Source organism: Nanorana parkeri, unplaced genomic scaffold, assembly GCF_000935625.1.
Source record: "Nanorana parkeri isolate BGI_ZX_2015 unplaced genomic scaffold, ASM93562v1 scaffold1116, whole genome shotgun sequence".
Taxonomy (NCBI): Eukaryota; Metazoa; Chordata; class Amphibia; order Anura; family Dicroglossidae; genus Nanorana; species Nanorana parkeri.
The window spans coordinates 489652-516501 of record NW_017307384.1 but is presented as its reverse complement, the minus strand read 5'-3'; the positions used below and the strand labels follow the sequence as shown (position 1 = coordinate 516501).

The 26850-nt window shown below is 40.9% G+C and overlaps 1 protein-coding gene across 1 annotated transcript in view; it reads right to left on the bottom strand.

The window, feature by feature from the left end:
- Positions 1-6: 6 nt before the first annotated feature.
- The window catches only part of PCNX1 (pecanex homolog 1 (Drosophila)), a 110715-nt gene continuing 83871 nt past the window's right edge, over positions 7-26850 (bottom strand). Inside the window, 15 exon segments of the mRNA XM_018567924.1 lie at positions 7-572; positions 2446-2586; positions 7000-7427; positions 8456-8664; positions 9142-9416; positions 10067-10297; positions 11055-11205; positions 11838-11938; positions 14828-15058; positions 16886-17139; positions 19791-20006; positions 20199-20257; positions 21596-21725; positions 23511-23619; positions 25065-25248. Of these exon segments, the coding sequence (XP_018423426.1) occupies positions 432-572; positions 2446-2586; positions 7000-7427; positions 8456-8664; positions 9142-9416; positions 10067-10297; positions 11055-11205; positions 11838-11938; positions 14828-15058; positions 16886-17139; positions 19791-20006; positions 20199-20257; positions 21596-21725; positions 23511-23619; positions 25065-25248 (2860 nt within the window). The 3' untranslated portion in view covers positions 7-431.

The window sequence follows — 26850 nt, the reverse complement described above, 5'->3', positions numbered from 1 at the left end:
CAGTCTCCTGCTGCTTATAAAATATTTTACGGTTTGCAGAAAAGTGGATGTCTATGCACAGTTGGGAGAAAAATGACTGTAAAAGGGAAAAAAATAAGACAACATGCTACAACGTGAGACATGGCAATTATTTTTGGCAAATAAATTAGAAAAATATGAAGATCATATTCTGAATGGAGAAATACAATAAGTTTCTGACTTAAAGCATATGAAATGCATAGCATTATTTTGTTTCTACATTTAAGATAATGGTCTTATAACTTTCTGGCTTTATATTTTTTTTTATGCAAGTGAACATCCACAGATGCTTAAAACAAAAACTCAGAAAAATCATTGTACATGTCTGGGGCTGCATCGGAGCCCTTAAAAGTCCCAAAAGAGTAAAAGTTCTCTCCTTTCTGTAAGCTTGAAAAGATGACTGAAAGGCAGGCTCACACTTCGGCCCCAAGCTCAAGAACCCCAGTCTCAATCACAGCCACATATTTGTCCTCAATCTTAATCAGTAGGATTGTTTTGTCAATATGGGACCTATTACAAGGGTCTCTGCTGCAAGGCACCCAGCGGTGAATTACCTGTAGAAACCGATACAAGAAAACAGAAAGAAAGAGAAGGGAACAAGATCAAAGAGGAAGGCTAGCATTAGGAATCTGACATGTAAAGTCACTTGCATTTTACTACGTCCTTTTGACAAAAGAAGTTATAAAGTATACACAGGTTCTGAAACAGAATGGAACTGTCAAGCAACACTGAAATACCTCTTTTTCAAATTAAAACTCGCTGGTGACATATTTGTGCTTACAGTAACATAGGAAAGCCCTTAGATATTTGCAGTTCTGTGGTTTACCCTCAGAGAACCTTTTTTGATTGCATGGACAGTGGAATGTAAGTGCAGGTTCCAGTTCCTGCACAGACAATCTTTATTTTCGGTATCCAAAACGGCTCCTAAAAAGCACAGATTACATACTCTCTCACTGCCCCTCTGTCAAGTTTTTATTGCCGTCTGTGATCCTGATGGAGACATTTCTACCTCAATTCCTGTGCCTGTGACAGTGTGACATGAAATGAGGGATGTAATGGTCACCAAAACAGGATGGCAAGACAGTAAAAATCTAACAGAGGTTCTAACCATTTCCTCTTTTACTAGACATTTGTTTTGGCTGGAGTTTGGCGTTTAATATGCATGTATTTTCAGGCACTGTTGTTGTAAATGGCCTCAAGAGAATAGAATAAAATGGACGTTCCTATGGTGAGAGCAAAATCCTTTAATATTCCTAAAGAAGTTGCCTGGAGTTTATTTAAGAACAGTGAAAGTGTAGACGCACTCTCAGCATCCTAGCAACTGGCTTGCCAATAAATTACCAATTGGTTACAGTTTGTTACTGAGCATCACTGTACAATGAAAACAAAAACTGTCAGGAGCTCCCATGTTTCGGTCCTCAAGGATTCTCAAAATTTCACATTCCATTGCTGTCATTCACAGCCTTTCTTTACGATTTGGTTAGTCACTGTCCTGAAACCAGCAAATGCATATCAGGCATCAGGATGACAGCACTGGAGCTTGCAACTTAAAAACAAGTCAACTGTAACAATGTGTTCGTTCTGACAGGATTCCATTATATAAGCTTAATGTCTCAGTATGATGTTGTGTGTAGGTGACAGGTTCACTTTAGGAAAGTTACTAGGGGAGAGGAGGGGTGACCATGCTGTGAAAGAAATGTTTAGAAGAGAGAAGCAAGTTGTAGATAGCAGGCTGGAAGCCATTAATGCAAGGCAGACTGCGTTAGCAGCTCTGTATCATATACATTGCCTTTACTTTCGTTGCCAGCTCAAACTGCAGATAGAACTCCTTTGAAACAATTGGAAAAACATAAAAGAGGATATATTGTTTTTATTTGACAAATTGTAATGAATAAAAAAAAGTTGGAAAGTATGTGACAATGGGCAGTCACAGTACTCCTGTGTACAGGTTCCATCCTCCTGTGTGTATTCCATGTGAAGGTTGGGCGAGATTTTTCATACGAAGACCGCTGTCAGCATCGCTTATGCCAATGCATTGAAGGGAGAAAAAAAAAATGCAAACTACAGTGGTCTTATTTATATATGTAGAAAACTTATGAAGGTGTGCTCCAGCTGGAAAGTCCCCAACTTCTAAAGTAAATTATGACTGAAAGCTCTTCTTTACTCCCTGTTTATTAAAGCAGCAGTGCAACAATTTGTCCCACTCGAAACATCGACTGATACTGAAACTTCCCACCCATAATATGTGGAACATTAATAAGCTCTGATGAGCAACATTTTCCACCTTTAGCTATATCATAACAAAAAACTTTATTAACTTAAAATGTCCTCACAGCTCCATTTTCATTGTCATTTACACAACTGAGCCTAGAGGACAAAAAAAGTGTTTCTCCGTTGGAGATATTAATAGTAACCAGCAAAACCTACATGGCCTTCCATGCCTTCCTGAGGGCTCCAGTCCTTCCAGCTATTTTTTCCGGCTTTTAGCCGCACCAGCTCATCTGGCCACTGCAGCTCTTTCCTTTTAGACATATTGACTCCTTCAAGCACCTGGCTTGGATCCACAATCTGAGGAGAGCAAAAGTGTGTTAATTTAATGATGGCTACAGTGAAGACATGCCCTATAACAAATGTTTACAGACCCCAAGGCCATTTAACAAAACAAACACGCAAGTCAGTGAATGGTTATCTTTTAAAAGGAATTTTCTGTCAGCTGCTTACTTTTTATTTGATTTTTCATCAAAACTAATTTGAAACATTGCTGAGGCAGGAATAATATGATTTTTGTACTCACTGTAAAATACTTTATGACCATTCTCTACAAGTGGACTGGACCCTGGCAAAAACAAGAAACTGTAGGCCAGCCCCTCCTACCACCAGCATGCTCTCCTTCTGAAGCAAAGCAGTGCCGAGAGCATGATCATAAACACAGAGGGGTGGGACCTGTGTCCCACCTGGGATTTAAAAAATCCTATTTTCTTTCATGTTCATTGAGGGACAAAGCACTTCTTTCACCTTTGGGATGTCCAAAAGCAGTGCAACTGAAAGGTTGGCAACAGCCCCTTAAAAGAGAACTATGGGCCAACCTTTTTTGGTCATAGTTCTCTTCAGGGTCACCGCTCTCGTTATCTCCCATTGTACTCTGAAGGAGCTCAGAACAATGACATTCTGGCCAGGCTCCTGCTATGGCTGTCTGGAGCTATTTAGCAGGTGAACCCCTGTGGTGTTGTGAAGACAGAATGTCTGGAGAGGGGAAGGGGGATGTGATGGGATTTTTATCTGATCACGGGTTGCAATATCTCCTGAGCAAGGAAGAATACAGCGGCAGACATACTAATCCTGAGTACCGGGGTCCGTCACACTAATGACCTCCGATGACCCAAAACTATAGTGGGCCATTGCCTGCTATATAGTGAGAGCGCATCGCATCAAATCACCCAGTCAGCAAATAACTGGGTGATTTGGGCCATAAAGACTTACATGACTAGTAAAAACCTAAGCAAACAGGGCAGAGAAACCATCTGACTAGACTCTAGAGGAGGACAACAGGATTCCAGGCTGCGTCATTTGGATCAGTAGCTGCTCTGCAAACAGTCCCGGAGCTGAAAGCAACACGTAAGAGCGCGACACTCCAGCCAACGCTTTGCCCATGACATTAGCAACTTCTGTGTTGAAAACAGAATTTTAAAAGGCACACAGTGGCGAATGTAACTTTAGTAGTTCCTGATGCTCAGCCTGACCTGCCAGGTTTTCAGAGACGCAAGCACTGAGGCAATGCCAGTGGCTCTGGACATGGAAAGTGCTCCATAGCGAACTTTTTACGAGAATGGAGTCCGGAAAGTGCTCTATGCAGAACCCAGTGCCTGAAGATCACTTCCAGGCTATCTCACCAATGTCCAGTCTAGCAGTGTCTGCATGAAGCACTCCAAGTCAGGCAGAGGATGGTTGTGCTGAATCGCTACAATTCGAGAGACTAGGTCTAGCAGCAGTGTAGAGAAGAGTTTTGATTGAAGAAAAAAAGAGGTCTATCCACTAGCAGAACATGGAGACAAGCTGGTAGAGAAGTTACTTTGCACTGTCATACAGTTTTTTTTTCTCCCATTTGTAAAGCTGGCCATACACCTATAGATTTTCGATCGGAAATTTTCATTGCTGCCAAGAACCCTCTTTCGATTCTAGCTCACATAGCCCATCAAGAACAGACCAATGTCAATTTCGATAATAGTTTGTTAGCAATACTAACTCACTGAATTTTGTTGATCGACAGAACAGATGTTCATTTGCACATGTGCAGTGTTCTTGTTACGATTTTTGTCGTACAAAAACGCCACTAATCCATCAATTTTCGTTTGATACGAAAAAAGTTTTCCAGCCTGACCGATCGAGGAAATTCGGCCAGCAGTACAGCAAAAAAATCATTGGGTTCCCATCAACTGATCAATTATTGTTTAAAAGACCATTCGTGGATGATTTCTGAAGGAAAAGCGATGTGTATGGGCACCTAAAGTGTCCAAACCTCCTGTAGGCAGGAGTAAAACCTGAATATGAAAGACTTCCTGTGTCCCTCAATGGAGGAGAAAGACAACTTTTTAAATGTATTCCTTTTATTGGGTTTTATTCAAGATCCAGATACATTATAAACACCTCTTCCTGGGGCAATAGGCTATAGGTAAGACCGCTGATTCATGGCAAGAGGAATGGTCAGACAAACTACCCGAGTCCCAGCTGGAGTTCTGCAACCACCAGGGAGAGTAAGCTTTGCTGATTGGAGTGTTATAGCTGTGACCTAGCCAGTGGTGCCCCGGATTATTGCAGAAGGACTGCTGCTCTTGCCCTGAGAGCACTAGCCTCATCGGCAGCATACTGCCCCGGGGAAGAGACGTTTATAATGGCTATGCAGCTTAACTAAAAGCCTAATAAATGGGAGACATTTAAATAGTTATGTATTACTGGACTAGTTATTTGAAAGTTGAGCATTCCTGCTCCAGCAATTCATCTAATACATTTTTAGTAAAAGTACAATTAAGCTTTAAGGCAGCCATAGATTTTAAAAGGCAGTCTGATGTACAGGCACTACAAAACCATATGAAAGCAGAAACATTCAGCAGAGTGTATGCTTGGCTGAGCAGGTATGTTTATGTCAATAACAAGAAAAGTAGGAAGAAGATGGTAATTCTGCCACCGTCACTAATCACAGGATGAAAAGTAATAGTAACAGCTTCTCTAACCAGTTTAATCGATTGCAGTCAGCTGATGGTTTGTGTGGGGACCCATAGATATGTACCGGTTACCAACTAGATTTGGCTGAAATGTGAAAGATCAAGGAACTCGGCTCGTTTATAGGATCCTTTATAGCGAGAGATGAGCAGATCACTTTGTGATTTGCTTTCAATTGAGTAGTCAAGTACATCTGATTCCAGAGGCCTAAAATCCTCGGATTTCTAAAATGCATTTCAGCCAATCTACAGAGAGCAAAGCAATTCATCAACCCTAGTAACTGGGACACATAAATTGCATAATCCCATGTGAACCAGGCAATTTGCCCCTCAGGCCTCGTTCACACCATCCTCAGTGCATTCCGGCCCTATTGTAGCCGGAACACAGCTGATCGCATTGCGGCCGGCTCAGTTTGTTGTGGGGCGAGAGGGGGCGTGGCAGTCCATTGAAGTGAATGGCACCGTAGCCACGGCTTCCGGCCGCAATTCAATCTGCCGCACGGGAATGCAAGGCACATCAATGCCTCGGAGGATGGTGTGAACGAGGCCTCAGACATTCAGTCCTAATCAAAATCAGCTGCTAAATGATTTACTGCAACACATGAACATCTTCTGGCTTGCTGGACACACATCAATTTGAACCAGATTTCAAAACACAAAAATTTTATCTACCACTGAGACATCAATACCATCAAATAGTGGTGGATGTAGATTACATTGGCCCCATATGTTTTCCTGTGGTTACAATTGGCTGAAAACTGCTGTGAGTTGCCAGCATTTGCCTGGCTAATTGCTATTGTTCTCTATGAATATGTTTAGAGTAAACCTAGCTATTCCCCAAGCACGTGAAAATAGTGGTACCCTCATAGGGCTCATTCAGACAGGCATGCACGCCCTTGAAAAGACCCGATCACGGACGGGTGCATTAAATTGTGCACAAAAGTCTGTTCTTTCGTATGGGAGGACGCGGCTGTACGCAATTACATGATGTCACACACACTCGAGGGTCAAGGTGCCTGCACTTAGACACCGACAGTGCCTGTGCCTTCTGGGATAGGGTCTTTTTATTGATGGCATGTCTGTCTGAATAAGCGCATAATCTGTAACATCAGCTGTTTCAAGCATACTCCTTTCCCCAAAACCAGAAGCCTAGGTGGATTATATGTAAATTTCAACATTGTTTTGTAAAAGGTCAACAGCAAAGCCATATCCCCCATCTTTAACTACTACCCCACCCAATGTATGCAGAGAGCAGTGACACATAAGAAGGGCAGATCTCTCTGGGGGTGTGACAGACAACCTGGCCGCACCTTCTCTATGCTGAGTGGCAAGATGGCAGCACCCATTAAAGAATCAACTGGATCTCTATGGAATCACTGGAGCAGAGTTTTTGTTCGCCAATTATGCACCCAGCAGCTTATAAACTGAACAGTTTATATTTGGCAACTGTTTCTGTAAACACTGGCAAAAGAAAAGGTTTCTTTAAGTTTGAAGCACTGTGGTTATATTTTGTGTAGGAAACTACAAAGAAATAAAATATGATTTATAAATGAAATTCAATCATAATGAAATATTTGAATCTGTAATTAAAGATGTAGAATTGGATTGGTTAGGAACATGTTTTTTTTTTTACATGCCAATAATTGATGCCTATTGAAAGTAAGAACAGCCATTCAGTGTTATTGAGAACTTTGAACCCCTTTCCTTTGCACAGTTTATTTAAAAATACAGAAGTGGTGCCGAGACAAAAAAAATATAGTCTAACCTGCACTCTATATACAACATCTTCTTTTTTGGCTCTTGAATGTGTTGCTGGACTTGAATTTCCACAAGATTGTGTTTCAGTGAGGTTATTCCCTCCTTCTGTTCCCAAAAATCCCACTAACGTGTGCCGCTTGCATGCTGGGATACTCTGGCTGGAGCTGCTGGAGGAAGGAAGGCCTACCACGACCGACTGGCATGTGGGGTCTACTTGGTTTACCATGGAAAGGCGGGACTGGATGGATGTGGGAAGATTGCGGAGAGAAATCTGACTGGTAGAGGAGCGCCTACAAGGCACAAATCCTGTGTTGGATGTCCGAAGTGATGAGTGACGGCTGTTGTAGCAATAAGATGATTGACTCGCTACAGAGCCGCGAGCAGGGGAATGTCTGACAAGGCTTGACTGCATGGAGTGGGAACTGTGGCTGGTTCCTGTAATAATTAAAGGCTTGAATGAAAATACAATAGTGAAGAACAAAAACTTTTCTATAAGACAGGTAGTTAAACTCTTATTAGGTTAGAGCTTCAAGTAGCAATATGCTGTTTACTGGGATGTTTGCACAGATGTATTTTCCAACCATGACCATGAGAAAAACATTACAGAATGAAATACATATTCTGAGAATGGTTACACACCTTTACTCGTACAGAGAACTCGCATGCAGAAATTTAAAAAAAAAGTCTACCAATAACAATTATGGTTTAAATAACTACTGAATGGCAGCACACATTGACAGTCACACATATTCATAAACCTCCACTTTAAAGTTCCCTCCTTTACCTATTTGGTGAAATGTCATGGCAAGAGCTATTACACTAAACTGTATGTGACCAGTCTTAGGTCTGCAGTGACATGTTGTTTATGTTGTCTAAGTACATGATCTGCACACATTCTCAAAGACTTAAAGCCGATTTCCACCATTGTAAGTGATTAGCATTTATTGTGGTAATGTAAAGGTGCAGTAAGGACGTTTACGTGTTCACTTTTTCATGACTCACATTGTTGGCTTTTTACATTTGGGGGGGGAGATTTTTAGTAGGCCCGAGTCCTACTAATTGAAAATTTTCTCCACAGGAAACTCAGCCTGGGGTCAGATTGTAAAGCAGCTGACCTCTTCCCTGTGAGTCACTGTAACTACACACCAGCTCTCCCTTTCCAGGTCACAAAACACTATGGGGGGGGGGGGGGGTTGCCACCATGAATACTAATGAATGCAGGGAGAGAGCTTGGAGTGAGCCTGTTCATTTATACACAGACTGCTTGTAGGAGCATAGAGCCAGCCATTTCAAAAGGAGCCCTGAAGGATAGCTAACAAAAAAAAGGTAAGTTACAGTGTTCATATACAGCAACTGCACATGCCTGCTTCATGTTTAGTCTGTGTACATTGCTGGCGTATGTTTTAAAAAAAATACCGCAGCAAAGGTGGAAATGGGCTTCAAAATTAAGGAAGACCCCTTACCTAGTGTTGATGGGTGGGGGACTCCTGGAGGTTGAAGGCGTGACGTCTGTACATGTCCTGTACCTCCTGGGATTCCCCCTTGTGATAAACTACTTTGAGTATCATTTGCATTTGAAGGATTGTTACTGTTTATGGAGGTCCCGCCTCCAGCATCAGAGTCTTCAATATTTCCACCACTATTACATCCTGCACCACAACCTTTTCGTAACCTTGAAAACAGGATACCAATTAAATTACATGAGTTGTTCAAATTGCACAATGAAGTGTAAAAGAGAAGTGAACTTTTAAAACACGTTAGATACTTCACTGCATTTTCATGATTTATGTTGTATACCTAGCAGTGTATACCGTAGTAGTTTTCTAAAACCTTTATGCATTTCGACCTTGTTGATACACCAACAGTTCCATGATAAATAAAAAATATGATATTCAAGAAACATGGTCATCACATTCTAAATTCCCTGCTGGCTGTTTCAATTGTATTACAATTTTGCCAAACAATATCTTCCTTTCAGCAGTACCACGAGCTTCCATTTCAACGTAAGATATCAAAGCTATAAGGTAAGTTTTCTTTTCCACTTTTTCTGCCCCACACAAGACAAACTTTGTCATGTCTCTATCACTCAACTGCTGTGTCTGGATACAATGTTCATTCAGTATTTTTATCAAACACTTAATGCTTATACCTGTGCCATGTAGATACAATAAACTTCCTGATATTAACCACACTGATTGGCCCTCCAAGAATTTCCTTGAGCTGGTCATGGCTGTCAGAGTAGGAGGTGGTCAGTGGGGATACATAAATAGGATATCCAATAGGCTGGTCACAAGAAGAGTTGATCATGTTCCTGAGAGCCTGTTTTGCATTTTGAATACTTCCTCTTTCTGGGTTGCGGTTCCGAAGGAAAACAAGTTCTTGCTGTTGTCCCGCCCATAAACCTCGAACGCACTCCTTGTTTACCTGTGAAGAAAATTTGAGTCAGGGCAATTTAAAAGGAGGGTAATAAACGTATGGCAAGCAGTGGTGGTGATGCTTTAACTCCATCCCTCAAGTACATTCTCAGGTTCTGTAACTGTTCTGGCTTTTAAATCTAAGGGAATTTCTGAAACATGATTTGTTTTAGGTACTTAAGAACAGGGGTTGAAAACCACTAGTCTGTTACACACAATTCATAAATTGTCGGGAATATCCAGGATAAAAGATATTTATAACCTATTATACACGAATTGCCCATTTAAAATGGTTACAGTAAACAAAATATGTTGCAATACATACAAATGAAATGCTTGCTTGCAGATTCACACTAATAAAATAAACTAGCATTTGAGTGGTTGCTGTAGTTTTCAGCAATACAGGTAAAGGAAACCCAAACTGGGAGAAAGATTGGGTCTGCCAGAACAAGCCAGTAGGCAGTGAAAATGATGTTGGAACTCTGGAACTGCATACTTGTTCTGGGTAAGTGATTCATAAAGTGCTAAAGCTACTGGATCAGCATGACAGCCAGAATTAGTATATTAGGAAAAATACAGTCCCCCTACTCCTCAACTACAAGTTTCCTGCAAGTACAGTCTGCTTTCCAGAACTAGAAAAGATATGGCTGAGGAAACCACCTTAATAACCCGGAAACTGAGATAGCGCTTGTTCAACATGATGATCTTATATTCGTTGGTTCCATCATCCATGACATGCCGCAGGGCCAGCAGTGAGGGAGAATTTGAGAGGACTGCACTTCTCCAGGCTGGGTCCCCTTCATGGGCAATCACTAAATTCTGCTCATGATTCATGATGGCTTCATATAACACTGCGGGGTCGTCATACTCATCTGGAGAGGTGAAGTGGTCCTACAACAAAAGAAAAAATAAATTACATTCTAACACAGGCTTTTATTTTTATCAAAACTTATCTACTGCTTCCAGAAACCCACTTTTGTAGGAGGGAGCTAGATATGATTAAACACATTAACCAGTTGACAACCGCGGTGTTAAACCCCCTTCCCATCCAGGCCATTTTTCAGTATTCATCGCTGCGGTACTTTGACTGACGTTTATTTCTTCATACAACGCTGTACTGAAATTAATTTTATACCATTTTTTTGGGGACAGGTAGAGCTTTCGTTTGGTGGTATTTATTCACCACTGGGGTTTTTATTTTTTACTATATTAACGGAAATTTTTTTCTGCTCGCGCGCGCCCCCTAGCGGGCACGCACGGGCAGAAAAGACCCGACGATTAAACACACCCGTTACCGGGTGTTTCACATATAGGCGATATGGGGCAGCGGATCCCGGGATTGAAGGTGAGGGGTCTATGGGGGGGGGGCGAAAAAACTAGCACATATAGAGGATCGGCGAGCTATGGAGCCGCCGATCGTCCATATGTGAAACACCCGGTAACGGGTGTTTGCATTGGTCGGGCAATCAAATATCATCACTCAGCATCTTTATAATGGGAAAACGTATAAAAAGCTTCACCTCGTTACATATATCCAATAGCTGCAAAAGGCACCAACCAACAAAGAAACTTCCTCATAACAATCAAAGAGCTAGACAGGACAACAAAAGCTCCAGTCAAAACTTTTGAATAATGTTGCTCTGCATACCTGGTGAAGTTTTAGTGACATCCTGATTCCAGGGACTACCACCTTTCTGAGTAATTCCATGTCAGCAAAAATCCATTCATCGCGGATGGACGAAATGCGGAAATCTCCCTTGAACAAGGCGTGTAGACCATATAGGAATGACTCCAAATTGCTGTAATGTAAATTACACAACTACATTTAAAGAGGAACTTTACCCACATCTTCAAAATAACAGCAAATACACCTTTAGAAATTAGAATATACAAATAGATACTTTGAGATAATTGCAGGCTTTTTATTCTTTGCATATTTTTTTTTACTCCCCAGTCTTCTGACAATGAACATTTGAATTAAGGGCAGATTACTAGATCTCCCCTTACTTCCTGGAACTCTGGCATATGTGACTACGACATGAGACCATGCATATCATCCTTTCCTGGAGATCTCACAAGATTACAGATTTCCCAGCAATCCTCTGTTGATGTAACCTTCCCAGGATGCAATGCTGGGGCAAAAGTACATAATTTGAGCCAAAGTGGACCAGGAAATGGTAAAAAAAAGAAAATTAAGTAAAATTTTTTTTTTGGTTTAGCCAATGAATGCAATTGGCTGAAATGATGATTTCATATCAGCATGCAGAGCTATATGCTGATATGAATTTTAGCCAAAGGGGGTAAAGATATAGTTTAAGACACATTTAAATGCATCTGTGGGTGTGTAGGGGATCCTCTTTTAATTCTGTGCTGTTATCCTGTGGTTGCCCCCAGAAATTACTTTGTGCATGTGATGGTAAATTCAACTTACCTAGACATGTGGTGAGAAGCTGTTCCAAGGGCTCTTCTTCCCAATATACAAAGGCCATAACACAGAGTGACCAAGGCGGAATCTTTGTCTGCATCAATAGGCTAACAGAAAGAATAAAAATGTTTACATTGTAAACATACAACATGAATGATCCAAACAACTTTTAAACATGATGTTAACTTGGATTTGTTATATGCATCCACAAAAAAAAAAAATCAGTAAAAGGGTAACTCCACTTCAAAAAAAATAATGTTTTATATAAAGTATATATAATTAGGTCATGTTTAACCCTTTTGGTTCCTGTCATCTAGGGGTAATTGGAGCTAACACCCAATGGTCAGCGCTGCCATGGAGTATAACCAGGAAAAGAAAATTACGGTAAGTATGGTTAAATTTTCAGTTGTTACGCACACCATTTTGCAATTATTAAAATTACCTTTCCATTTAAAAACGGCAGCTGCTGTAATGTTCTAAATCTGTCAAAAAAATTTCAATGATATATGGTGACCTGGAGACATTCTGTACATGGTTGGTGTACATAACCCCTCCAGAAATGTCATTGGCTGTATGATTTCCCCAGAAGTCTGCATTAAGATACAAGTACAACTTTAGGCATCCCTTGCAGTGGGAATTTCTCTTCCCTAAGGGTTAATTACTACTAAAGTGATGCAGACGCTGCACCTTTTCCTATTACAACACAGGAAGCCCACTAGCTGATCACTGAATGGGATGTTCTGTGTTTTTTTATAATCAGTTTGGAAAGGACGTGGTGAAGCAAATAGCTATTTCTTCAGAACAGAAACAGGTAGTAAACTGCAACAAAGTTGGTTAAAATCCTTGAAGTGTACAGTGATCACCCAGAGAGGATTGATTTTTTTTTTCCTCAACAAAAGTGGAGTTACTCTTTAAAACACAACAAAACAGATGATTCCTATCAGCTATTTGCTAAATGTATCCTAGTGAGAAAAACAAGCCAGTTGTTGATTTGGTGCCATGGGTAACAATTCAGGAACAATGGCATTCTAACCATGCTTAGTACATTATTTGGTAATATGGGAGCATGGTTTACTACTCATTTAATGCAGCGATAAAAAGGGCTAATTCCACTCCCAATTTAAAGCCCCAACAGGACCTCATGTCCATTATGTGCCACTCCACCAGTGGAAGCACTTGTTGTTGCAGATCGAGATTTAGTAACTAGTCAGGAAATCTATGTGTAACAAGGCGAGTGCTTTCCTCTTCTCAGCTGCAGCGAGCGCACACGGTACCGCACTTTGGATTCCAGTGCAATCAAGGCCCGGAAGTTGTCTGCAAGCAAGTCGTTATTGGTGAGAAACCAGTTTGTCCATGTTCACCCTTCTTCTCCACAGACACAGTACACTAAATGGGCATTGTTATTCTAGGACATAAGATGTGCTACTGGCAGGATCACCAGGTTAAAATAATGGAAAAATAAATAAATAGGATTTTGTTCTTACCATAAAATCCTTTTCTTGGAGTTTATTGAAGGACACAGCTCTGAAGAATTCTGAGCTGTAGGGTTATGCTGCCTTCAGAAGTAATGGACACTAGGCAAAAAAATTAGAAGCCTGCCAATTTAAGGACATAACCCCTTCCATCTCACACCTACCAGTTGAAAGGAAATGAGGGGGGGATCCGTGTCCCTCAATGGTATAAAAGAAACAGATTTTATGTTAACAACAAAATCCTATTATTTTCTTGATCATCCATTGAGGGCTCTGAAGAATTCTGAGACGTAGGGACATTCAAAAGCAGCCCAAACCACCTTAGGTAATAAGGAAACATGTGGTCTTAAAACAACATTATCCTTATGAAGAACTAAAAAAAAGGTTCTCCACTAAAACAAAATCAGACAACTCGGAAACCCTTTTAGTCGAGGTAGTGGACACAATAAAGGCAATCTTTTTACATAAAGACAAAGAAATGACTCGGATAGGTTCAAAAGGAGGTTTTTGTAGAACTAAAACCAAGTTTAAATCCCAGAGGAAAAGACCTAAAAGGAGGAGCCACACCTACATAAAAAGTACCAATCAAGGAATTAGAAGCATTCGAAAAAGGCATAGGCAGGCATCTGACCCTTTATGGTAATTAGAGGTAAACGTTGATCTACCCTAAGTTAAAGGAAAGACAACATTTGCAAGACAAGATAAGCACGTGGGGAAAAAGCCCCCATGGTTTCACACCAACAAAAATAAATCTCTTTTACAGGGATATTGGGTGAATGGTTGCTGCCTGGGACATCTGAGAAGAAATGGTTGGGGCTTAGACTGCAAGCAATAGATGATAAACAAAAGGTTTCCCATCATAGAAAGGGAGATATATATATATATATGTGTATATATATATTATATATATATATATATGAATAATGATGCACAAACTGTTGGCGCTATATAAATCCTGTATAATAATAAATGCACACATCCCAGATAAAATAAAAAGGAGGGAAAACACCCAACCTTATAAACATTATGTAAATACATTTTTTACTCACAACTCCATGACCCTGTACCCGACATAACAGAAGCAGAATTACTGATACCAGAAACGACCTGCTTCATGATAGCGAAAGTTCCAGGATTTTACTTATCCGGCTTGACTCTCTCAGGTTTTGATGGCCAGCTAAAGAGACTCCCAGGATTTAACAATATCTGGTATGAATCAACTAGTAGCTCTTGTTAGTAGAATCTTCAAAGAAGAAACATAAGCTAATAAGCTAAAAATAATAAACCAGAAGAGAATACCATCCATTGTCCTAAAGGACACCAAGTGAAACTGGAAGGTGTGAGTGGTTATGTCCTTAAAGTGGCAGTCTTTCCATTTTTTGATCTAGTGTTAACAGGAAAAATGAATGAAGCCAATACATCTAAAGACTGGTAAAGCTGCAATATATTACATTTTTGTTCCTGGATTTGGATATATTTTAAGCTCTAGCTACATATAACATGTCAAGGCACCATTTATCTCACCTTTTCTCTCCGGGAAGAACAGTACTTGATCCAGTTCAGGTAACTTGCACAGAAGCTCTCCCGAGAAATGCCAGCCAAACGTAGGTCATAATCTTCATCAATATTTGGATTAAAAGTGGGGTCCACATCCACATAACAGTGATCAGAACATGGCCTAAGACCTTCTTGCATTGTCTCATTGGCTAACCACTCTTCCAGTTTTGGTGAGGTTGTTACATAATAGATAATGCCCTAAGACAAAGAATTATAGTGAGTACTCATTCAAACAGAATGGAATCATTGTATTTTTCAGGCTTTTATAGGTTTCTAGATACACAAGATTATGATCAGCAAAGCTGCCTCAAATCTACAGAAAGATGCTTTTCTAAAAGTATTTATTGATTTTCAGCAAACAGACCTAAACAGCCCTAGATTTGTATTTACTTGGTGTCCAGAACATAAAGTACTTATTGGACAATCACCTAACTGGCAACACATTGACTTCAATACGCTACGGGTCAGGAATTCGAGAACAAATCTTTCAGCACATGCTACACAGCAAGTAAACATCTGAACTTTCTAATAAGGGATATAAAAGTATAGGAAAGACTTCTACTAGCACTCAACTAGCAACATCATTGCTTTGAGTTCTTATCTATAAAAGATTGTTCAAGTGTTGATTGTAGGGCTGCAGCAACTAAATCGATAATAATCGATAATGAGAATCAAGGCTCAAAGGCAGTGGGTGTGTGCAATAGCCAGTTTGCTATTGCAATTTAAAATAGCCAACAGCAGGCTGGCTACTGTACCCGTTCCAGACCCACACAGAAGTTTTCCCTCTCAATGAAAGAAGAGAATGTCCTTTCTGTGGAGAACTTTCTCCTTTAGGTCCCTCCTCTGCTGACTGGCTATTTCAAATTGCAATAGCAGGCTGGCTATTGCACACACCCACTGCCTGCTGTGTTTACGTTCTTTGGCTAAAGCTCTTCAAGCCATGTGTGCTTGAACAGCTCATTTGAAGTGGAAAGGTGACCCTTGGGGTCTAGTAGACCCCTAATGTCACCTTAAAAGAGAACCTCTCCCCTTCAATGTGCTGTCACATAGGGGGCGGTGAGTAAAAGAGTATGTATTTTCTGAAGTACTTTATTTTTGTAACACTCCATTTGTGTATTTTATTTTTAATAAAAGATGGATTTTTTTTTTTTATTTGATTAAAATCGAAGAATAAAATAAAAAATCAGCCAACTAATTGATTATGAAAAAAATCATTAGTTGCAGCCCTGGTCAATTGATCAATAACAAGGCAGAAATTGTGAAAGTTTGTGAAACCATCCTGCTCTTATTACAAAATTAAATGATTATGTAAATGACGACAACTTTACTTCCAGCCATGATCTTGACAAACCATTATGAATGAATTAAGGTGAACTTACACAAACTTTCTCTAAAGTGTATGTGGGAACACGTAGCCTTAAACTAACAAAAAGAAACCCAAAAAAATAACGTGTTTTTTTTTTTACTCATTATATTGTGTGATGTATATATTTAAAAGCAGAACTATGTGGTTAAGGCTTTTCCCCATAGTTCTCCTTAGGGTAACGGGAGGACACAAACTAGCGTCCTTCCGTCACCCTAGGCTCAGTATAGCTCGCGGTATACTGAGACGCTGCACCTGAAGCGGATCCCGACAATTGTGCCAGGATCCGCCCAGTGTGACTGACAGCTGGCTCCGCCTATCTAGAGGCAGAGCTAGCTGTACCCGCCCCCTCCGCCAGTCAGCGCTGGCGGATCGGAGCGGTGAGGAGGGAATCCAGCCCCTCCCCTGTCAAGGCAGAGAGCCGTGACAGGATCGAGAGGTGAGCGAACGCCGGTATGTGTTCGCTCACCTCCTGTTCTACTGAGCTGACCTGTGACAGTCTCATTGTCACAGGTCGGCTAGAACTACGAGGTGAGTGAAAAGCACTCACCTCATAGTTCTCCTTTAAGGTTTATCAACTTTATGTACAATCACTGTAACTACAGTACAGCCATTCAAAACATTTTTAGGAACTCTTTGGGATCTGGAATGGCTTTCCATACCTTAACATAGTAAGTGGTGAGAATTCTGCGGAGGTCGAACACTTGAAGCATGGAGGCTGCACTGTTGTCAGTGATGCTGTAACCTTCCAGGACATACTTTGTCACCAAGACTTCCCAAGCCAGCCATCTCTGCCCAAAAGCTGCATTGAAAGACAGCATGTGGGGAATGTGTCCAGGTTCACAACAACAAAAGCCTTCATCCTCCTCAACACCTTCAGTGATGGCCTCCACCTCTCGTTGCTGGCAATAGGTACCTAAAAGGAATGAATACCCATTAGTTAAACTTGATATGAAACATACATTATACTAAACATAAGACAAACCATGTAAAAGGTGAAACATGGCCAAGTGTAAACCTACTACAGTAAACTTTCCGTTATCCGGCATCCACAGGGATTGGTAGATTTCAGATAAATGTATTTTTTGGTTGCTTGAGAGTTACTATCAAAAATAGGTCTAACTAATGTCATACTCCATACTATACCGTACCATAACAACTCTGTATTGACTTCATATTATTATTGAAATAAAGTAATCAAAAGCAAATTAAAACAAAACAGGCACACTTAGGTGTTGCAATACAGGCGCTCTAATGCTGTATGCATTGTGGCTGCCTGACATTGGGACTGGAGATCAGTATATTGTAATCTATGAGCAATATAGTGCAGTACTAGGAGTGATCACTAGGTGGTGCTTGTTCACAGACAATCATTCCCAGGGTAATGCAGCACTTTTCGGCTCTTTTCTCTACTCTCCCATGCTGCAGAGCCCTCTCTCCCTCTCCTAGAAGGTCGCAGATCAGCAAAACACTGAGTGCACAGTGGACTTTTTTTGCTGGTTAGATGAGGGTTCCAGTTAGTGGAATACCGGATAACAGAGTTTACTGTATGTTTATTCAAGTAAAAATCGATATGAATCCTGAGTTTAGATTAGGGATGTCCCGATACCGATGCTAGTACCGGTATCGGGGCCGATACAGGACATTTTCAGGAGTACTTGTACTTCGTGAAAATGCCCCGATGCCTAGATCAGATACCGGCCGTTTAAATTTTTTCAACTATCTTCGGCCATTGACCCCCGTAGCCCCTCCCCCGGAATACCTTTCCTCCAAACGAGGCTCCCTCTCCGCTCTGACCTCTCCGGAAGTGTGACAGCATGGTGGGGGTAAGTGTTGTGTGGACAGTCTCTTCTCCCTGCTGGTGCTGGCTGCAGCGGTCTGTGTCCCTTTCACAGACCGCTTGTAGCCAGCACGAGAAGGCAGAAGAGACGGCAGCTGTGATCACCCGCTGCCCCCCTGTATCTTAGCTGCTGCTCCTTCGTGTCGGGTCCTTTTCAACTTTATGAATCGGTTTCCTTTTGGTGATATATCTCAGTGTGAGATGCCCGTGCTCCTTGCTGCACAGCAGTTTTGACTCTCATTGTAGGAAGAGAATGTCCGTTCAGTGTGCTCACGGGGAGAGAAGCTGTAAATCTTGCCTTCACACAGAACGGACATTCTCTTCTTTCATTGAGAGGGAAAACTTCTGTGTGGGTCTGGAGAGAGCATTATTAAACACATAAGGAGCATGGACATCTTACACTGAGATATACCACCAAAAGCAAACAGTTTCATCAAGTGGAAAAGGAATTGACACTTGTAACAATAGACAGCCTGCTATTGGATATTTTAAATTGCAATAGCCAATACCAGGCTGGCTATTGTACCCACCCATTGCCTGCTGTCAATCAGCAGAGAGGACCTGATTGAGAACTTTGTCTTCAGTTCCCTCCTTTGCTGATTGACAGCAGGCAGTGGGCGGGTACAATAGCCAGCCTGCTATTGGCTATTGCAATTTAAAATATCCAATAGCAGGCTGGCTATTGCTCCCAGCCACTGCCTGCTGTATTTACATTCAGTGAATCCAGTGAAGTAGAAAGGTGACACTAGAGGTCTAAAAGACCCCTAATGTCACCTTAAAGAGAACCTGTCACCTCCAATGCACGCAGCACTGGTGAGAAACTGCCCTAAAATCATTAGTCTGTATTGTTTTAGAAAAAATGTCACATGTCCCTTTAAGAAAAAGTATCGGTAATTAGCAAGTACATGAGGGACAGTACTTGTACTTGGTCTTGAAAAAGTGGTATAGGGACATCCCTAGATTAGATCATTTCTATTTACTAAACATTCAGGAGATGGTCTTTGTATACAGTAAACAGAATTCTCACCATGATTTTCTGAGTTAAAAAATTAATCTTTTGCTTGTTTTATAGCAGAATTACTTTATACAGGAATTTAAAAAAATTGTGCAGGTGAACATTAAATCACATAGGGCTATTCATTTTGACAATACTTTTTCTTGTACTAAAGAACTCTTTTTTTTTCACTATCTTGCTAACATGCTGCTAGACCTTTGCATTCCTCTTAATGTTTCAGAACTGTTAGCCAGTTTAGAAGCTATTATAACAAAATGTGAGGTATACGATAGCCACAATGTCCTACATAAAGTTGTGTTGAGTTTTCTTTTTAGAATAGAGCTGACAGGGGGGCCTTAAAATTTGAAATATTAAAAATGCAGACAATTTTCTTTGCAGGCATTTTTTTACAGCTTTATTCACTGAATGTACCATGTGCAACTGCAACTTGAAGTGTTAACAGTATTACTATATCGAGCTGCAGTGGGACGATACTAAATTAAAAATAAGGATCTTCGGCAGAGGAGTGTAATACTCCCATGTTGTAACACAGGAGTGTTAAGAAGGCTACTTTATACACAGCATTTTGTCATGTTTTATAAGTGGAGAACTCAGATTCTATTCTGAAAATTGACAGGGAATGAAAATCTGAATTATGATAGGGGCATGCTTAGCAGCAAAAACACTTTTTACTTTGCAATTACATACACATTTGAAATGATCTGTTATTTACCTCTGAATTCCAGGCCTCTGAGCTGAAAGGTGACAAGGCCATTGCCAATTTCAATGAGATGGACCAGGGCATTCAGGTAATCTGAGGCAAGGATAAAGCAGTCTCCTGTGTTGTAATTACCCCAGCGTCCAAGCAGCAGGTCCCCACACAGACTGTGCTGTAAAGAGCGTGTCAGGTGCTCATAAAATATTGAATTCAAGTTGTTGTCATCAGACCCTAAACCAAAGGCAGGGATTATTTCTTCATTAGTTAATACTTATTTAATCTTTTTTTAAAAGAATGTTTAACCAACAGCACCACAAGCAGTTCTTTCAGATACTATTCTTATCACAGGTGTATACAGAATGTCTTAGCAGTATCCAAAACCAGCCTTTACTTGCTCCTTAAGTAGTAAACAGATTTGCACACCTGGATTCCGGTCAAGCTGAGAGGCCAGTCGTGTATTTGAGTGATCCACACGCTTTGTGCTGCAACAGAAAGTTAAAATTATAGTCACCAAAAATAATGAAGGAAAAATACCCCCTATCCCTCCTTGTGTCACCTTGATCCTGCTCACTATTAATAACATTCCCCACACTAGTGATGTGTCATTGAAAAGTCTTATATTGGCCAATCTTAACAATCCTTAAATTTTTTCTTAAAATTTTATTTTTGCATTTAACAGGATATACAAAATCCACAAAAACTTTAAAACATCACCCTAACCTTATCAGCAGAACACCAGTACCCACTTGATACTTGCTGCAAAAAATTTTGTAGCAATTAATACAGTGCAAGTGGCACCCACAATTCCCTTTATCATAAATACATCAACAATAGTCTTTTTGATATGAAGGAGGGATTTTCATAATAAAAACCTAAGTGGAACTGCAGTAACACACAGTATCATACCCCAGTCTATATAAAAAAGAACCCAATTATAGACTTTCTTTGACAGTTTCTCCAGCTGGTGGCACACCAAGTGGAGAATTTGTTTACATGCTGGGCCTGTCCTGTTCGTACATAAATAACGAACAGTAATTCATCTGTATGGCTAGGTCCGCCGCATTAAGACAGTTTCAGAAGATTCCAGGAATTCTGTAAGCCGTAAACACAGCTTGGTCCTGGGCAGGCAGTGGCAGTGAAAAAAATCATGTCCTTGGGTCTGATTTAACATCACAACATATCCAGTTATCTGTGTAATTATCTTTATACTACAAGCCTTTCATACAAACAAACCTGTTATGTTCTACATGACATACATATGATAACAATGTAACCAACTACCCGATTCCTTATTCACTATAGCAAGTGGGCGTGGCAAAGAAGTTAGTCATGTGAACCAAAGTTTTGTTCCAACATTCGTGAGCACAACAGTTTTGAGTGTACATTAGGGATGCACAGATACTTTTCGAGTACCAGTGCAGATACTTGGCATTTTCATGAGAACTACCAGGGTTGCAGCGGTTGCAGCTGGGACCTGGCTCTGGCGCTCCACCGCTGTCCTGAAATCATGTCTGTAGAAAAACTGTCACATGACAACAAACAAAAATGTATCAGTACTCGTACTTGTAAGTACTCAAAAACTGGTATCTGTGCATCCCTTTTTTTATATTTATAAAAACAAAATTGTACATTAAACCAGAGAGCTGTACAAATCCCAGGAGCTCCGTGTGCTCCTTACAAATGACAGCTGCCTCCTAATTTTTTAATTTTTCTCTAGTCTAGTCTTGGAGCTCAAAAGTATCTGTACATGTACTCGTACTTGTACCGAGTACTGTACTTGTTATCTGTGCAACCCTAGTGTACATCTCTACTCAACATACTTGTAGTCTCTCTCCCAGAACTTGACAGGTCGCACATATGAAGTAATAAATATTGCACTTCCAAGGAAAGGGTTCAGAGGTGTTGAAAATAAAGCAGATACAATTGCCTGGACAAAAAGCATTGCAGAATCTAAAGAACAGTGGTGTTAAGGAAGGAAACTGCACCAACTGGTACAACATTGACAATAGTCAATTGAAGAAAAACCAGAGTTATTAGTCTGTCTGTGACTAGCATACATACAAGAATTGCTGAAAAACATAAGAAAATGAATAGAAATTGTTTTTAATACACCTAGTTTTTTTTAGTAGCATCAAGAACGCACAATTTAGTCAATCTACACTTTTTAATGCATTTCCACAAACACCTTTCATAGTGCAGTGGTACCTCGGTTCATGAACACGTCTGTTTGCGAACAATTCGGTTTTTACTTCAGTTCGTGAACTCCGCATCGGGTGACGAACACAACCGCAGCCATCTTCCCTGCTCTGACACTGATCGTGGCTTCCTCTAGTCGAGATTGCGGTCTGATCACAGTTTGATTTGGTTCGGGACCAGAATCGTGGAACGAAGTTTGTGAACCGAGGTACCACTGTATATTCGAAATATGAAATATTTACGGAGATTGGTTAAAGAAAATATAATGGGGGGTATTTATCAAAACTGGAGCAGACAAAATCTGGAGCAGCTGTGCACAGCAACCAATCAGCTTTTCTCTTCAGTTTGTTCAGGTAAGGTTTGAAAATTAAAAGATGGTGATTGGTTGGCATGGGCAACTGCTCCAGAGTTTGTCTGCTCCAGTTCTGATAAATTCCCATCATTGTCTTTTCAGTATTTTTATAGACACGCATGTATAAGACCAAATTGACTTTAAATATAAATTAGTGGTAACCAATATAAAGGTTGTTTCTATAAAATAATTGTTATTTATTTGTACATGCGGGCAGCCAAAATTTGCTGTTTACGCGCTCTGTTTCCCGATTAGAGGTGCTACACAAAGCTTGTGCTTCCCATAATGCAAGTCTATGAGTTCATAGACTTTGCTTTTCCTCTATTGGCAGATATTTCAAAGTGGTATCCAAAATGTGAGATTCACTTGGGTATAAACAAGCAGTGATTTTTTACAGTCAGAAGGGTACCGTATTTTTCGCTCCATAGGACACACCCCCAAAAGTCGGGGGAAAATGTGTGTGCGTCTTATGGAGCGAATCCCTATTGCCCGGAACATGCAGTTTCGGGCCCCAGGCGAATAGTTTTCTGTACATTTAGCTCTGCTAAAGCAGAGCTAAATGTACAGTGGGAGCCGCTGCTTGTTTAGTACAAGTGATCGAGTTCGCCCCCCCCCCCAGCCGTGGTTTTCGGGTCCCCCGCTGCTCTGGGGGGCCCGTGACCAAGGGATAGGAGTTCACCATAGAGCACCTAGAGCAGACGACGAACATTAGTTCTTCGTCTGCTCTGTGTGAACACAGACTGTGGCGTTGTAGTCACAGCGCCACCTGTCTCAGCGATCACTAACTGCAGCTTCTGTAACAGAAACAGCCACAGAACCTGCCTGCGCCCTAAGGTCCGGTGCGCCTTATAGAGAGCAAAATACGGTAAATTGCAAGTATATAAGTTTGCACAACAAAGAAAATGATGACAATCTTGTGATTAAATGCTGAAACAGAGCATGCCAACACAAGAATTAATTTATGAGCATTAAAAATTAAGGATAAAGGTTAAAATGAAAAATTATTTTAAGATAAAGGTTAGCCTAAAATAGATTAATAGAAAACACAAATGGTTTCACTGCTATGAATCAGAACAGCAAGAAAAATTGAGTCTGGCATGAATTCAGACTTGGCTTCATCACTGTATGTTTTACCAACTCATTACTTTATAACAATTCATGAAAATAGTAAACGTTTTGAAGGATACGAGGTACAGCAAATGGCTGGGCAAAGGCATGGAATGCTGATCCCCATGTAATCTGCCATGGAGCAATGTACGTGTAGACAAAACGTAATTTGTAGAACAGCTCCCAAAGCTGAAATATTAAGTGAAAGGAGAAAATACCATTAGAATAACAGATACATTTTTGCTCTAAAAAAGAATTTAGAATATACAGAAATAAAAATAATCAGGCAACATAAAGCTAAACTCCAGCCAGGTAAAAATAAATACCCACAACTGGTTACCCACTCCACTCACTCTTTGGGAATCTATACTTACTGCTTTAAAATAAGGTTTCCCAAACCTACATATACTTGACTTAATCCGCAGTCCCATGAGATTCCTCTGTACCAGTTACAGATATGGCAACCGGTCAGTTGAAGCTGTTTGCTCTTTCTGTTGCCCCTCATGTCGGCATCAACACTGTAATCCGTGCAGGATTATTTAGGAAGCAAAATGGGCAGTGTAAAGACAGGTCGTCACCATTTTGACTCTCACATAGTACGGAAATAATGAACATATTTAAAGTATATCAAGTGAGGACCTTTTAGGCCAGAGCTACACTGATGATGTGCAACAAGAATAAATTAAAAAGGCGAACTTTCAAGCATATTCAATAAATAAGCATTAAACTGTAAGAGGCAGTTGCTTGATAGAAATGGGAACACTAAAACATTTTGTTAGCAACTAAATTGATCTAAGTTGCTAACTAAATTCTTTGTTTACATTTTGCTGACTGCACCTTCAGCCAATCGGCTCGTGCGTAACAACCGGCCAGTCGTCACATCCTGAGGCGCGGGTTTCTATGCTAGAGCCGATTGGCTGAAGATGAAATTATTCATCTCGGCACGCTCAGCTATGTGAGCTCTCGCACGCCGACGGGCCGGGGAGAAAATGACATGACGCACTGCACGTGAAGGCAGCGCACCACCGCTCCGCGCTGCTTCGCCTGCAGTCTGTCACAGCCTTTACTATTAACTCTCAAGCAACCACAAACTACAGTTATCCGGCATCTGCCAATCCCTGTGGGTACCGGATAATGTAGGGAAGGGTGAAGCCAGGCTGCTAATCACAAGCAGCATATCAAAGCAACCTTTGCCCTCCCTGTGACAAGTCCTTTACATATGCCAAGCGAGTAGTGAGAGATGGTAATAAGGGACTGTTGACAAAAATGTTTTTAACTTGCATGTCTCTAGCACAGCAATTCAGTGTGTTTAGGTTGCCAGATAAAAAAAGCACATTTAAAACTAATTGCAGGGCAGAAGTGCCTCTGTTTTTTCTTTGTGGAATAAAAAGGGTTCATTTTAATTCTAAATCAATTTCCATGGAGTTTGCACTAAAATGTATCTACTGTGTCATTGTATCATGTATCTTTCTTTAGACTGGCGATTAACAGCACTGCTAGGGAAATAATGAACATATTTAAAGTGTATCAAGTGAGGACCTTTTAGGCCAGAGCTACACTGATGATGTGTAACAAGAATTCATCATTAAAAAGGCAAACTTTCACGCATGTTCAATACATAAGCATTAAACGACTCTTAACAGTAGAATAACTATTGTAATAAAGAAGAGGTCCAGCAGAAGTTTCTCTGAGCAGTCCTTGTAATCAAATGTAAAGAAGAGTACTGTGAAGATGAATGTGGCATACTGACAGGTGGGGCTGCTATATGAAGATCTTAGAAGCTTCATCCCTGCAATGGTGATCATCAATGCACCAACCCTGTCAATACAAGGCACTGGGTTACATCTTTGCTGGTGTATACCACCGTAATACAGAGTTACATTTTTTTACTTTTAATTAAAGCTTCCAAAACACCATACAACTTCACAAAGTGCACTTTTTACATAAAATAGGATATTTATACTTCATATTTTTTTCTGGGAGTCCATTTGGGCACACGTGAAGACTTAAACCTTTGGGTTTTTACAGCCACCTTGAGAAATAATGGACACTGGTAACAAAAAGAAACTGCACTGCATAGGATAACCCTGCCTCAGTTTTGTAGCAACGTAGTACCAACTGCATCATATAAACAGAGAGAGATAGGACATATGTCTGTCAAAGGATTCCAAGAAAAGGATTTTACAGCAAGTTCAAAAATTGTATTCTCTATCTCGTCCACTGAAAGACCCAGCAAGTCTTAAATATTGGGGACAGCCAAAAGTAGTCCAACTGATGGGTGGGCAGCACAGCAAACAAATGCTAACAGGCTCAAAGAGTTGCCAGAAGTACCTTACATCCATAGCTGGCATTAGATGAAAAACACAACATAAATCTAGGTGAACTTCTGCTCACAGACCTAGCAGAGCGCATCTTGACAAGAAAGGGCAGAACCTGATTCTTAGCTCTCGTTCACACTAGAAAAGGCTGGCACATACAGCTCTGTGCACAGCCGCATCGCTCAGCTCCCGGGAAGGACAGGTGCTGTGTGTGATTAGTAGGCAGCCCCCGTCCTTGTCTATGGGAGTACGCTGCCTTAGGCCACCCTACGCTCACCCCAAGTGCAGGTCCATACGGACGCATGTTTCCTGGCTCAGACAGGATCCATCCCGTCAGCGTACGAGTACGGACACCCGCACGGACATGCACGGCGGGTGAGCGTACTCCCATAGAGAAGGAGGGAGGCTGCGTACTAAATCACATGCAGCACCTGTCCTTCCCGGGAGCTCAGCGATATGGCCACGCACACAGGACGGAGCTGTATGTGCCGGCCTTTTCTAGTGTGAATGGGGGCTTAAGATCTCAAGCTTTTATGATGGCCTGCCTGAGTCATGTACAGAAGGTGGAACGAGAACTCAGTGCACCCTTATGGGATCAGTCCGGGATTACAAAAAAAATAAGCAGGGGCTAAAATATACTCTCACAACCCGAACCACATCCAAACAATGGAGATAAATGTTATTTTACTAAATTAGAGAACAGAGGAACAGAAGTACAATATATATCAAAAGCACAAAAGGCCTTCCATAAATGTTGAAAACATGGTGCGTTTGGTTGGGAATTGTATGGCCTAAGGCAGGGTCGGGAGCCTCCGGCACTCCAGCTGTGGTGAAACTAAAATCCCATGATGCATCTGTCTCTGGTAGTCATGCCTGTGTGACTCTTGCAATGCCTCATGGGATTTGTAGTTTCACCACAACTGGGAACGCCAAAGGGATTTGTCTATTTAATTTATTTTATGCTGGTCAGTCCTTGGGTAGTAGTAGCAATTAAACTGATACAGCCAAACAACTGGAAATATTTAAGAAGGGTTAAGTTCTAATTATTATGTATTTTATGGTAGGAAAAAAGTTACTAGTTTAACCCCTAAATGACCGAGGC